General features: G+C 54.1%; 1 protein-coding gene across 1 annotated transcript; it reads right to left on the bottom strand.

Moving 5' to 3' along the window:
- Positions 1–12,357: 12,357 nt before the first annotated feature.
- On the bottom strand, positions 12,358–13,260 carry LOC112996205 (olfactory receptor 14J1-like; the record flags this gene model as incomplete). Its single annotated transcript, XM_026121598.2, has 1 exon — positions 12,358–13,260. A coding segment is annotated over one exon (903 nt), but the record flags the coding sequence as incomplete, so codon positions are not given.
- Positions 13,261–14,020: the final 760 nt, after the last annotated feature.

Raw genomic sequence — 14,020 nt, 5'->3', positions numbered from 1 at the left:
TGCTGAGACTGAAGAAACCTCTCAAGAAGTTGAAGTCAGAAGCAAATCCCAAGTTTCTTGAAGTATTAACAGGTCCCACTGAGGCTCATTACCAAGAAAGCCTCCCCAGGGGCTGATTAGAGCACAAAGTTGGAGGCCCTGATTGCAGGTAGGCAAAGGCAATGTGCAGGTGGCTCTGATGCCAAGTCAACCTTGATGTGTGTTATCAAGCAGAGCAGCCAGACACTGACAGCCAGCCCCGGGGTAGGGTGAACCTTTCCCTCACATGTTGCTCAGGGCTCTTCCTGGGGGCAGGGTGGCAGGGGTGCGCAATGCCTTGTACAAGACAACAATTCAGCACTTACTGGGCTCCCTGAAGGTTGAAAGAGGCAGCAAGGCCACAGTACTGTAAAGAAACGTCAGCTTCTCGTAGGCCTCACTGGCAGGGACACTAGCCATAGCAAAGGAGACAAAGAACTCAGTTCTGTTGGAGGCTTTCAGCCTTGGCATTGCCCTCGGTCATCTCCACCACAGGCTGTCCTACGCTGTCCCAAAGCTGTGCCTGTTTCCCTGCAGCCTGCAGACACCCAACCTGCTTCCCCACCTTGCTCTCACTGCAGTATCACCCCACCTTTACTCATGTTCCTCTGTCCTTGCTGGCTGCTCCTTGAAACACAAAGCCAGGGGCTGATCACAGAGTCCCTCTGGGTGTCCAGCTGCACCACAGCACCACCCTACGAGTGACATTCTTGTTTCCTAAAGGGCAATCTGAACCTCTCAAGATGCAGTTTGTGGCTGATTGCCCTTCTCATGCTGCTTCCCACTACCAAGAAAAGCTCCATCTTCTCTGAAACCACCCTGTCACAGGCAGTCACAGGCAACGACTGTATTGGCCTTATCCTCCCCTTCAACAGGCTCAAGCAGCCCAGGTCCCTCAGCCTCTCCATACAGGCCATGTGCTTCAGGCCCCCAGCCCCATCTTGGCAGACCTCCTCTGGACCCTCTCCAGTTGCTCCCCATTCCTCCAGCACTGGGCTGCCCACACTGCGACACACTGTTCCAGATGTGGCCACACCAGTGCTGAGTTGAGGGGGATAAGAAGTGCCCTTGCCTGGGTGGCCATGCTCTTCCTAATGCAGTCCTGTCTGCAGCTGGCTTCATTTGTGGTGAGCACACATCACTGGCTCATAGGGCATCACTTGTAACATCCATGGCCTTCTCCTCAGGGTCACTCCTCCACCAGTCAGGTCTCTGCCTGTCCTGATGCACGTGTTGTTCTGCCCTGCTGATGAGCCTTTCAAACAGGACAGGATGTGGGGTACACCCCTGCATACCCCACCTTTATCTGGCTTCCTTTTTCTGCTCATTGAGACCTCCCCTGATCTCCACAGCCTTTCAAAGATGACAGAGAGCAGCCTTGCTGTCATAGCAGCCAGCTCTCTCCATGTCCATGGATGCCAGCAGTCCAATCCCAGGGCCTTATGTGGGTTGAGTTCTAGACACTTTGGCACTGTAGGTTGGTTTTCTCCTCAGGACTCCTGACTTGAGGCACAACAGCTCAGGAGATCTTGCTGGTGAAGACAGAAGCCAGGAAGGACTTGATTTCCCCAGACCTACCTACATCCACTTTTGCTAAAATCCCTGCCCCATTCAGCAGTGAGCCCACATTTCCTTGTTTATTCTTTTACTGTCACTGAAGCAGTAGCAGCTCTTCTTCCAGTCCTTCACACTCCATGCAAGTGTCCCTATCCCAAAGGAGCTTTCACTTCCTTAACACCATCCCTGCCTTGCTGGACAATATTTCCAAATTCCTCCTTTGCAGCCTCTGCCTTCTTCCCCTTTCCACAGGCTGCCTTATTGCCCTGAAGCTCATGTGGGAGTTCCTTATTCAGCCAAGCTGGTGTCCAGAAATGTCTATTAATTTTACAAACTGTTCATATGCAGCGTTCTTATGCTTGACAGGTGCTTAATGACCTAATGGCATTCCCAAACTTCTCTTCAGAGCTGCCTCCCTTGGTCCATCCCATGGAAGAGCTCCATACATCCAAGCTGCCCCTCCTGATCTTCCCCGATGCTCTCTCCTGAAGAACTTGCACCCTGCCATTGAAGGAGTCCAGTCATGTGAGTGATCCCACCATATCTCAGCTATTCCAACCATGTGGCATTCCTGTGACAGCTTGTGCATCTCCATTTGCTCCTGCCTGCACCCCAGCCTGCATATCTTTGCATATATTTTGGCTTCAGCACCTCAGCTGTAGTGCCGACCAAAGACTTGTCACAGGGAAACATGTTATCGAGGACCTTAAGTATGCAAAAGCTTTGATTGCAAGTGGGGACATGCTGTCATGGATAGTAGGTGGCACTGTAATGGTGAAAGGAGGTTCCCACAAACAGGTCAGGATGTGGGGTATACCCCTGCATACCCCACCTTTACCTGGCTTCCTTTTTCTGCTCATTGGGACCTCCCCTGATCTCCACAACCTTTCAAAGATGACAGAGAGCCACCCAGCTGTCATAGCAGCCAGTTTTGTCCATGTCCTTGGACACCAGCTGTCCAATCCCATAGACTTCTATGCATTGAGCTCTAGAGACTTAGACACTGTGGGTTGGTATTCTCCTCAGGACTCCTGACTCGAGGCACAACAGCTCTGGAGACCCTGTGGGTGAAGGCTGAAGCCAGGAAGGACTTGACTTCCCCAGACCTGTCTACATCCGCTTTTACAAGAATCCCTGCCCCGTTCAGCAGTGAGCCCACATTTCCTTGTTTATTCTTTTACTGCTCCTGAAGCAGTAGCAGCTCTTCTTTCTGCCCTTCCCATCCCCTGCAAGTGTATTTGTCCCAGGGAAGCTTTGGCTTCCTGAACACCATCCCTACTTTCCTGGACAGTATTTCTAAATTGCTCCTTTGCAGCCTCTGCCTTCTTCCCCTTTCCACAGGCTGCCTTATTGCCCTGGAGCTCATGTGTGAGCTACCTGTTTAGCAAAGCTGGGCTCCAGAGATGTCTACCAGCTTTACAGCTGTAAATGTGTGGAGCATTCTTGTGCTTGATGGGTGCTGTTCTTAATGACCTGCCAGCTTTCCTGAGCTCCTCAGCCCTTCAGAGCTGCCTCCTTTGGTCCATACCATGGAAGAGCTCCATACATCCAGGCTGCCCCTTTGCACATAGGACATCCCCCTCCTGATCTTCTCTGATGGTTTCTCCCGAAGAACTTGCACCTTGCCATTGAAGGACTCCATCATGTGAGTGATCCCACCACGTCTCAGGTATTCCAACCATGTGGCACTCCTGTGACAGCTTGTGCATCTCCATTTGCTCCTGGCTGCACCCCAGGCTGCATGTGTTTGCATATATGTTGGCTTCAGCACCTCAGCTGGGGCACCAGCTGAAGATCTGTCACAAGGAAACAGGTTACCAAGGACCTTAGGTATGCAAAGGCTTTGATTGCAAGTGGGGACATGCTGGCATGGATAGCAGGTGGCAGTGTAATGGTGAAAGGAGGTTCCCACTAAGAGAGCAAACCCTGCAGTGCCCAAGGCCAGGGAGAAACAGAGCTGGGCTGTGCAGCCCTGGCAGGAGAGGGGTTTGCTGCCTGAGCTGACTCTGCAGCAATGTTGGACCTGTGACAGACTTCTTGAACCAATCTCCAGGAAGGACAAGGTGCCCCTAAAGAAGTCCCTGGGCCTGGACAGCCTATGATCCAGCCACCCTGAGGGCATCATTAGCCCAGTCCCTGCTCATATCATGTGCGGGGTGAGAAGAGGTTCATGGGAGGAAAGCTAGAAGGGTTTGAGAGTGCAGAGACTAGAGCGGAGACCTTGGTGTGATGTGCCTCTCCCATCTCGAAGCATGCTTGGATGCAGACAGTAGAGACTGCCCAAAGGCAGAGTTAGGATTCATTTGTTTGGGCACAGGTAGGAAACCCAAGATGTCCTGGGGCACTTGCCCAGCAGCAACTCCAAAGGGACATGGTTTTCCTGAATGTGCCATGCTGTACGTGCTAGAGACATGTGGTTGTGCTGGACTCCTCGGGCATCCGACATGGCCCTGCAGACATATATCAATGTCATTAAATTAAGCATCTGCATTACCTGCTTGTAACATTGGAATCTGCTTGTGTCTCAGCTTCATAGTGAGTGGGTCTCTAGTTGTAGCAGGCATCTGGGGTCATTTCAGATGGCCAAGGAAATTCCCCACCTGGCCCCCACCTGATGCTCCAGAAGGATGTGGGTCTCCCAGTTCTTCTATCAGAGCAAGCAGACACTGCACATGCCTTGGACCACCTCTGTCATTTCAAATGTCACCAGGTGTCACCAGCTAACTGACTCCCACCCTCCAACTCCAGTGATTGCAGTGGGAGTATAGACAAGGAGCTCACGTGCAGACACCTCTGTTGTGCTCACTTCAAGTTGGGAAGAGGCATCTCAGCACTTGTGTGTTTGTGGAGTTCATGGGAAGGATCTGAATCCCACTCTAGCCCAGGGGCTTTTAAACAGGCATGAATGCCCAGATTGATTCTTCTGAATGAAAACCTGAACCATGTGTCAATCATAAGCTCCCTTCTTGTCCCCGTCTAGGTGTCCTGCCTAGTTATGAGATGAGAATAGGGGCTTCCAGAGTGGGACATTGCCACCTCTCATAGATAGCCATCCTCTGATGAAATAAATTGCAATGTTGGAATCAGTTTCTCTGCACTCTTTAGGACAATAGGTGATTATTTCAGTCTACCTCAGTGAACATTTCCCAGGAGGAGGGAGCACAAGGGACAGAGAAACTCCTGCTATCAGCTGGTCCTCTGCTCCTGAGCAGGGTCAGGCTCCTGGGATGGAGGGAGCTCATGGCAACCTGGCAGCACTGCCTGGAGACAGCTGTGTGCAGGAGCAGCTCCTCTGCCAAGAGCAGCAGGGCTCTGGGCACTGCCTGCTGCTGCTGACATGAGATGAGAGAAGGCAGAGAGAAGTGGAAGGCAGTGTGGAGTGGGAGGACAGAGGAGAGCTCCTTGTGGGAGAAATCTTCACAGTCCTTGACACGGTAAGTCTCTGGCTGTAGAGCAATATTATTGAGGTTCCTGGAGGGGTCTTCTGAACCCAGTCCATCCCCTGAATTGCTCTCCTGGTTCCTCCACTGCACTGGAGGAAGGGGAGATGCTTCAGAGTGGGGATTCCCTGCCACACCATCACAGGAACAGGGCATCCTGCTACCTTTTCCCAGGGGTGACTGCAGGTCTGTGAAGCCGGGGTGTGCACCCAGGTCTGCCCAGGGCCGTAATTCAGGGCAGTGTCCCTGTGCCCCAGTTTGCTGTGTGCCCAGGGCAGTGACTCTGCCGCCTGCGAGGGTCAGCACTCAGCCTGCCTGGGGAGCTCCCCATGGCACTGTGGGGAGAAGATCTGGTTGGGAGGAGAGACCCCTGGCAGGGCAGGTTCATTCTGCTGAGAGGATGCTGCCTGGGTCAGGGCTGCTCTCAGCATTAGCTCACCCTGAGCACATTCCTGAGGGGACTTTTCAAGAGGGAGCTCAGGGCAAGGGCTCCTTGAAAGGGAAGCAGCTTCCCTTTTAGGGTGTGTGCTTTCAGTTCCCTAGTTTTTGCAGGGAGACAAAAAGAAAGTTTTCTGGTTTGACAGAGAACTTGGACTCCTAAGCCTTCACTCTCAGACATCAGTAGGTCTATGAAAAAACAGAAAAAGTCCCTTCATCCTCACCCAGCCTACAAACAGCATCATCATCACCTTTATGGCATTATCAGGGTTTATGTGACGTGCTCCTTTGGACTTTTGAGCACAGCAATGCCCCTGGCCAGTGCCTTGTCCTGGGAGGTTTCTGTAAGGTAGAACTGAGCACACAGAGGGTGGAACAGGGTCTGGGAAAAGACAATGGGAAAGAGAAAGAGCTGCGAGCAGGGACAGCTCCAGGCAGCAGAGATGGGCAGGGAAGTCCAGCAGAGCCTCTGTCCTGACAGCCATGGGCTCCAGGGCATCAGCCGCCTCCTCTGCAGCTAGACCTCTGCCAGAGGAGAGGGGCATCTCTCCTGCCACGGGCCCGTTTCATGATGTTTGACAAAGAGACTGAGAGCAACTGCCCTGCAATGTCACCATCTGCCAAGTGGCATGTCCAGCTGGGTAAGGTGAAGGCTTTCCCAAGCCCCCTGTCTCTCTCTCTCTCCTTGCCTCCCTCGGCAGCAGGATCATAGTGTTGCTTCTCGTTTCCCCTCCTGTCCATGCTGCTCCTGTTCTTGCTCTTGGACTCCCTAGGTTTGGGTTTTTTGAACCTGCAGTTCAGACACTGATGCTGCCAGTTGTGCAGCAGAGGGGTCTGCATGGGAATGAGGTTTCTCCAGCCCCCTTCTGACCTGTGGAACTCCAGGAAATGCAGTCTGTGGAGTTGGGAAATGAGCTGACTCTCCCTTAAGGAGAGCCCATCTTCAGTCCTGATGGTCCTTTGACTGTTTCCCTGTGTCCTGCCAGGCTGCGAGCTGCCCTCCAGAAAGGCACAGCTGTCTCATAGCATATCTGTAATATCTGAGAGACCCTTAAATAAGCTTCAGAAATGCTGAGAATATGGAGGTGGTGGTGGGTGTCTGTATATGGGCATCTGAAAAGAGCCCTGTGTGTCCTTGGCTGGAAGGGGAGTGTGGAGACCTCCCTCTGGTGTCTGGAGAAAGGGTGAGAAGGTTGGAGACCTGCACTTTGAAACTGGACTCCTCTGCTCTCTGCAGGGACTGGTTTTCTTTTAGGGCAACATATGGGTGTGATCGTCCACCAGCTCAACGAGGTGGGAGCACAGGACAGCTGGGAACAAGACTAATGAACAGACTAGCTGTCCTCACGCTGCAACAAGGGACAGCGAACCTGTTCTTCTCAGGACTCACAGCAGAAACGCCCAGGATTTCTACCTTGGAGGAACCCTCCCCAGGGCTGATGAGGACATCTCAGAGAAAATAAAAAATCCCTGAAACTCTGCTCCTCAAACCTCATTCTTTAGAATTGGGAGTGAAGATGCTGAAAAGCCCTTCTGTACGATAAGTGTATTACATTTGCCAGAAATGGTGAACGTCAGAGCTAGTCACCCCCATTCCCTTGTGCCCACTGCTGCACAGCAGGACTGACCCCTCTGGAGCCCACAGGCAGATGTCCCTGCTCCTCACAGCAGCACACTCAGCCAGTGCAAAGTGGAGCCCAAGCAAGGAAGCTGCACAAAGATACTCTCAGTAAAGGGAGGCAATGTGGGGGGTTGTATGAGAACTGCAACAATTGGTGGTTTGGGGTTTTTTTGTTGTTTTTTTTTTTGCTTGAAAAGTCTCTCCTAATTTCTTAATGTCTTTTCTTCTTTGGACAGTCCCCCATGACCTGACATAGCAAAATGTCCAACAGCAGCTCCTTCAACGAGTTCCTCCTTCTGGCATTCACAGACACACGGGAGCTGCAGCTCTTGCACTTCTCGCTCTTCCTGGGCATCTACCTGGCTGCCCTCCTGGGCAACGGCCTCATCATCACAGCCGTAGCCTATGACCACCGCCTCCACACCCCCATGTACTTCTTCCTCCTCAACCTCTCCCTCCTCGACCTTGGTACAATCTCCACCACTGTCCCCAAATCCATGGCCAATTCCCTGAGGAACACCAGGGCCATTTCCTATTTGGGATGTGCTGCCCAGGTCTTTCTGCTTCTCTTCTTGTTCATAGCAGAGTATGCTCTCCTCACAGTCATGGCCTATGACTGCTATGTTGCCATCTGCAGACCCCTGAACTATCTATCAGATCCCCTCTGAGCAGGGCCGGCACAAAGCCTTTTCCACGTGCCTCCCACATCTGGCCGTGGTCTCCCTGTTCATCAGCACCAGCCTGTTTGCCTACCTGAAGCCCCCCTCCATCTCCTGCCCAGCTCTGGATCTGGTGGTGGCTGTTCTGTACTCGGTGGTGCCTCCAGCAGTGAACCCCCTCATCTACAGCATGAGGAACAAGGAGCTCAAGGAGGCACTGAGGAAACTGATTCAGCTGGTACTAGTTCAGCAGCAATAAGCTGCTCATCTCTCTTCACAAGCAATTTCCAGATTATCTCAGGCAGCTCTTGTGCTTTGAAAGTTCCGTTTGTGATAGCCATGTTTGTACACAAATGTTTGAATTCATCCCACTTCTCCAGGAGCACAAACCCCGTCTGTGTGACCCAGAGGCCTTCTGTAAATCTGCCTATCATTGTGTCAGAGCTGGCCTCCCAAGTAGCATCTCTGTAATAAAAGGGGATCTCTTTAGTCCTGTGCCTGAAGGTTGGGCTCTTCCCAAGCTGGAGCCAAGAATGTGCTCACGGAATTGCACCCAAAAAAGGCCCTGTTGCCATGCCTGGGTTTTCCATGGGCTAAGGAACATGAGCTCTTTTGGGTGATGTGTTAGGGAATGAGGGCTGGATCCAGCTGTCACTTGTGGGTGCCCAGTGCCCCTGGAGAGGGGGAGAGGTCAAGAATTCTCTGCTGGGGACTGTCCCACCTACTAGAGGGCTGGTGAAAAATGCCCATCCTTCTGGAAGGCAATATGGAGCTACCCGGAGAGCAGAGGGGATCTCCAGGGGCAATGTGTGCCTGGGATGGGCAGTGAGTGGAGACTCCCCAAACCAAGTGGAGTCACCCAAAGGTAAAGGGCCAAACCAGGGAATGCCCCACATCAGGGCTCTGCAGTCTCAGGAGAGGGAGTGGGCTCGGTCTAATGACACCTCTGAACACCTCCTGAGCAACGTGAAATGGCCTGTGATTGCTCCAAGCATCCTCCACAGCCACAGACCCTGGGGAGGGTTTGTCAGGTGTAGCGATGCTGGTCCAGCTGGGTCTGCCCTCACCAGCATGACCAGTGTGGAGTCATCCTGGGGCTGCACTGCCCACTCACCCTGCAGAACAGCACTGCCAGCCTGGGGCCCTGCAGGGAGCACAGGGGAGAGACACAAGAACGGCCGGCCGGGCCAGCACGGACACACTGATGTGGGGAAAGGCTCTCTGGGGAGCAGGGATGTCTACAGAGAAGAACAAAGGAACAACTGTGTGCTTGTGGGGGGAATAAATGAAAACCTGTTTCTGTGTGTGTCAGCTCAGGGCTGGCTGCTCTGTCACTGGAGTTGCCTGAGGAGCCCCGGGGCCAGGACTCTGGTGCTGTCCCGGGGAGAGGGGCTGCCCAGAGGGGCTGCAGGCAGCCAGGGTTAAGGATCTCTGGTCATGAGAGCAGTGGAGACATGGAGTGCCTGGCCTCCATTTCCTTGTGCCATTGCTGGTCCCCAGGAGTGGGGCTGATGGGGAGGCTGACACCCCTCTCTGCCCCCCAGCAGCTGCTGTGCCCTGCAGAGGGGCTGGGGCTGTGGGGTGAGTGCCCAGAGCTCTGCAGCCCCCTGCGGTGGGCACTGCTGTGGGGCCACCCCAGCCTGGTCCGCTCTGCTGGGTGGGCTGGGGAGAGGGCAGGGGAGGTGGGGAGAGGCAGGGAGAGTCTGGTCTGGTCTGGTCTGGAAAGCCCCCAGGAGAGGACAAATGCCAGCAGGCAGCTACTGCATGTGAACAGCAGTGTGGGAGCACAGAGCTGTGTGCTTGCAGGCAAATGCAGGTCTGCTGGGAAAGGCAGCAGGACATGGTGGGTGCAGGAGAGAAGAGCCCAGGTCGTTCCCTGTGTTGCACAGACACAGACACAGACACAGAAGCTGCTCCAGGGCCATTGTCCCAGACCAGCCCCTCACATCACCCCTTTCCAGCACTGGCTGCTCACCCCAGCTGTGGGGTGGTGCATGGCCAGCTCTGTCTCCCTGCAGGTGTCCATATCCCAAAGGAGAGGAAAAGGTCTTGCATGGCCTCTCTTCTGCACCAGACCATGGCAGATCCCAGAGCATGGCTGTCTGCTGACCCCCGTATGGGGCACAGCCCGGGCTGGGCAGGGGCTGCGTGCTCAGATCCCCCAGACTCTGGGGGATCATTTAATAGTCATTTAATAATAATCCAGCCCTTTTTATGTCAGTGATCTCTGGTGCCAGCTCAACCTCAGCCCGCTACTGAAAGGCTCCAGTGCAGCCCTGGAGGGAGATGGAGCTGCCTTGGGCCCAGGGCAGTCTGGTGGCAGGAGAGTTTGACATGGGCACAGCAACAGCAGTGCCGGGAGCAGGGGAGGAGCAGGGAAATTAGAGCAAAGACCCCTGCCCTCAGCTGCACAGCCGGGGCACTGAATGGGTGATGCCTTTGTGACTGGCCAGGCTCCAGATTCAGGGTGGATGCCAGCTCAAGGGTAGGAGCACCAGGATTTCATGGGCTTCAGTGCAGCCATGACCATGGTGAAGGCAGACCCAGGCCCAGGCAACTGTGAAGGTCAGGGGTGGAAAAGTCAGCGTGGGGCTGTTGAAGGCCCTCCCTCTCCTCCCCGTGTGGAAGGGAGTCCCCAGGCAATGCTGGACTCCATTTTGGCTGATAGGAGGGGAGTGCAGGGAGGGTGGAAGAGGCAGATGGAGCCTCTTGGGGTGTGTGAGGGAATTTTCAAAACCCCAGGGCTGAGCCAAGGACCTTTGGATCTTCTCCCCGACATTCTCCCAGCCGAGCTCATTCTGCTCTGCCCCAGGTGCCCTTGTCCCCATGCCAGCTGTGCCAGAGCAGAGGCTGAGAATTCATGGAATCTCAGAGGAGTTTTGGTGGGAAGGGTCCTCTGGGGGTCTCCAGTCCAAACTCCTGTGCAAAGCAGGGCTGGTTGGAGCCCTGCAGTCTTGTCTGGCCATCACTGGACTGTTCATGACCCTGGTTACCATCCCCGGACCTGCTCAGATGGCACCTCTTGTCGGTGAGTCACTGCCCTGCCTGCCTCACCAGCACCCTTGGCTCCTGGCTCCACTTCCCACATGGAGCTACTCTGCTGTGGGGCCACGGGTCATGCTGGTCGGGGAGGGAAGCAGACCCAGCTGGACAGGGATCACCACCACTGATACCGGTGGCACCTGCCTGTGCTCATGGAGAGTGCTCAGAGTGACCCGAAGCTGTTGGCAATGGCAGGAGATGTGTTTGGGTGGGCACTAGCTCCAGCCTGTGGTGTTTCACTCAGGGTGCAAGAATCACTCTCCAGCCCCCTGCCCTGGGCCTTCTGGATCCCCACTGCCTCTCTGGGGATTGCAGAGCCCTCGTTTCCCCATGCATACCTGGATTTAGTGCTCTACTTTCTGGTTACTCCACTGTGGACCATCCCTTACTTTGTGATGCTCCACTCACTGCCCACCCCAGGCACACGCTGTCCCTGGAGATCCCCTGAGATCTCCTGGGAGCTCAGATTCCCCTCCAGAAGGATGGGCATCTGTCATCAGCACTGTCACCTGTGGGACATCCCCAGGCAGGCGATTCAGAGACCATTCCACATCTCCACTGGCACTGGTCACCGAGAAATGAGCTCTGAGTGCAGCTCTTGGTCCCTAAGAGATCACCCAGGAACTCTGAGCTCATCCCCTTCACAAGCAGAACACCAACCCCTCAGTGGTGCAATCCCTTGGGCGTATTTTTGACTCCAGCTTCTGAAGAAAGGACAGACTCCAGGCATGTCACCGGGGATATCCCCTTTTATTATGGAAATGTTGTTCTGGAGGCCAGGTCTGGCAAAAGGGTGCCCAGTGCCTGGTGCTGCCTGTACTTCCAGGACACATGCACATGGAAACACAACCCTTCCACCACCAGGTTATGAGAACTCCTGGGCCATATCCACAGCACAGAGCACAGAAGGCCAGCATGGAAATGAAGAGAGCAACTCTAAAAAGACAAATTCCTGCTGCTGTGTGAGGACATGTCTCCAGGAAAGCTGCAGTCCCCCTGGGAAGGCTGCAGTGAGGAAATGCCTGCTGTGGCAGTGGGGGGATGATACTGCCAAGCACGGGGTCTATCCCCACAACCTACTGCCTGACTCCCCTCCTCTCCCCTCCCCCTCCACTTGTGGTGTTGGAGTGCTTTAGAGGGAAGGGACCAGCCCACGGTGACACTTGGCTGCCACCCTCGCAGGAGAAGGGTGTGAGGTCACACCCTGACTGTGACCCAGGGGACATGGGAGCCATGGTCTCACCCTGCCTGTACTCATCCGAGCCTGACTCTGTGCCCCTGAGCTCCCTTGGTGTCAGCGTCAGAAGAGACACTGCAAAGGGAAACTCTCCTCACTGCACTGGGGGCATTGAAGGGAGTTCAGATTAGGGGCCTCTGAGGTTCCCCCATCTCAGCTGATGAAGGGGGAAGCCTGGCTCCCTGCTTCAATACCGTCTCTGGGTCAGATTCAAATGAGAGATTCCTGAGGAGATGTAACATGAACCCGATTTTTTTTAAGAAAAAAGAGAAAAATAAGAAAGAAATAAATGCAAAACACAGCCTTGATGCCAGATACCCTGAGGAACAGATGCACAATGAACAGTTATTGGTGCTGACATTGTACCCTTTGAATCAGCTTCTTCAGTGCATCTTTGAGCTCCTTGTTCCTCATGCTGTAGATGAGGGGGTTCACTGCTGGAGGCACCACCGAGTACAGAACAGCCACCACCAGATCCAGAGCTGGGGAGGAGATGGAGGGTGGCTTCAGGGAGGCAAACATGACAGTGCTGACAAACAGGGAGACCACAACCAGGTGAGGGAGGCACATGGAAAAGGCTTTGTGCCGGCCCTGCTCAGAGGGGATCCTCAGCACAGCAGTGAAGATCTGCACGTAGGACAGCACAATAAAAACAAAACACCCAAATGCTAAACAGGCACTAACCACAAGAGCCCCAACTTCCCCAAGGTAGGCATCTGAGCAGGAGAGCTTGAGGATCTGGGGAATTTCACAGAAGAACTGGCTGAGGTCATTGCCTTGGCAGAGCGGTATTGAAAATGTGTTAGCAGTGTGCAGTACAGCATTGAGAAAACCACTGGCCCAGGCAGCTGCTGCCATTTTGATACAAGCTCTGCTGCCCATGAGGGTCCCATAGTGCAGGGGTCTGCAGATGGCAACATAGCGGTCATAGGCCATGACCGTGAGGAGAGAATATTCTGCTGAAAATAAGAAAATGAAGAAAAAGACCTGGGCAGCACATCCCAAGTAGGAAATGGCCCTGGTGTCCCACAGGGAATTGGCCATGGATTTGGGGACAGTGGTGGAGATGGAGCCAAGGTCCAGGAGGGAGAGGCTGAGGAGGAAGAAGTACATGGGGGTGTGGAGGCGGTGGTCAAAGGCTACAGCTGTGATGATGAGGCCATTGCCCAGGAGGGCAGCCAGGTAGATGCCCAGGAAGAGCGAGAAGTGCAAGAGCTGCAGCTCCCGTGTGTCCTCAAATGCCAGGAGGAGGAACTTGGTGAGGGAGCTGCTGTTGGACATTTGCTTCCTCTGTGCTTTGTGAACTGTTCATGGAGGAAAAGACAGTGCCAAGTTAGAGCAGCCTTCTCTGAGCCAAACCCATTCTGTTTCTCATAGAAACCCCTGCCTTTCCTCTGTCCTTTACCTTCGTTCAGCTCCCTTTCTGGAGCTCTGTCTGCTCTGGCTGAGTGTGCCGTGCAGGCAGGGGCCTCTGTCCATGGGCTCCAAAGGGGTCAGCCCTGCTCTGCTGGGGGGTGTAAATGGAGGTGTCAAACTGATCCTTCTGTGTGGTGGGATACCTGGGGATGGGTGCTGGGAGCAGGGGACTTGGTCTAGGCACCAGTGGAATGTTCTCTGTTTACCATAATGAGAGCTGAACACAGTTCTCATGCCAGCTGTATCTGAAAGAGAAGACCCTTGTGAGAGATTCCTCCAGCCTTGCCCTCTTGAATCTGTATCTGAATCAGTCACACCAGCTCCCACTCCAGGAAGGCAGAGAAACAGTCAAGTGAAGGCAGGGGGTGCCTGACCCTTTCTCGATGTCTCTCTTCCAATGAGATAGACCCTGTCCTCACACCAGTTTGCCATCTGCGCCCTTCCTCCAGGCACTGCAGAGAGAATGGGAAGTGACTAGCTCTGATGCACACATCCTGCAGCAGAATATGTCCACCCCATATGTGGAAGGGCTGTTCAACTTTTGGAAGCCCATTTTTCTCTGCAAAATGGTCAGTGGAGGAGTCTGATTTGT

This window comes from Dromaius novaehollandiae, unplaced genomic scaffold (genome assembly GCF_036370855.1).
Source record: "Dromaius novaehollandiae isolate bDroNov1 unplaced genomic scaffold, bDroNov1.hap1 HAP1_SCAFFOLD_31, whole genome shotgun sequence".
Classification (NCBI taxonomy): Eukaryota; Metazoa; Chordata; class Aves; order Casuariiformes; family Dromaiidae; genus Dromaius; species Dromaius novaehollandiae.
The sequence above is the reverse complement of the archived record's forward strand: the minus strand, read 5'-3'. Positions and strand labels throughout refer to the sequence as shown.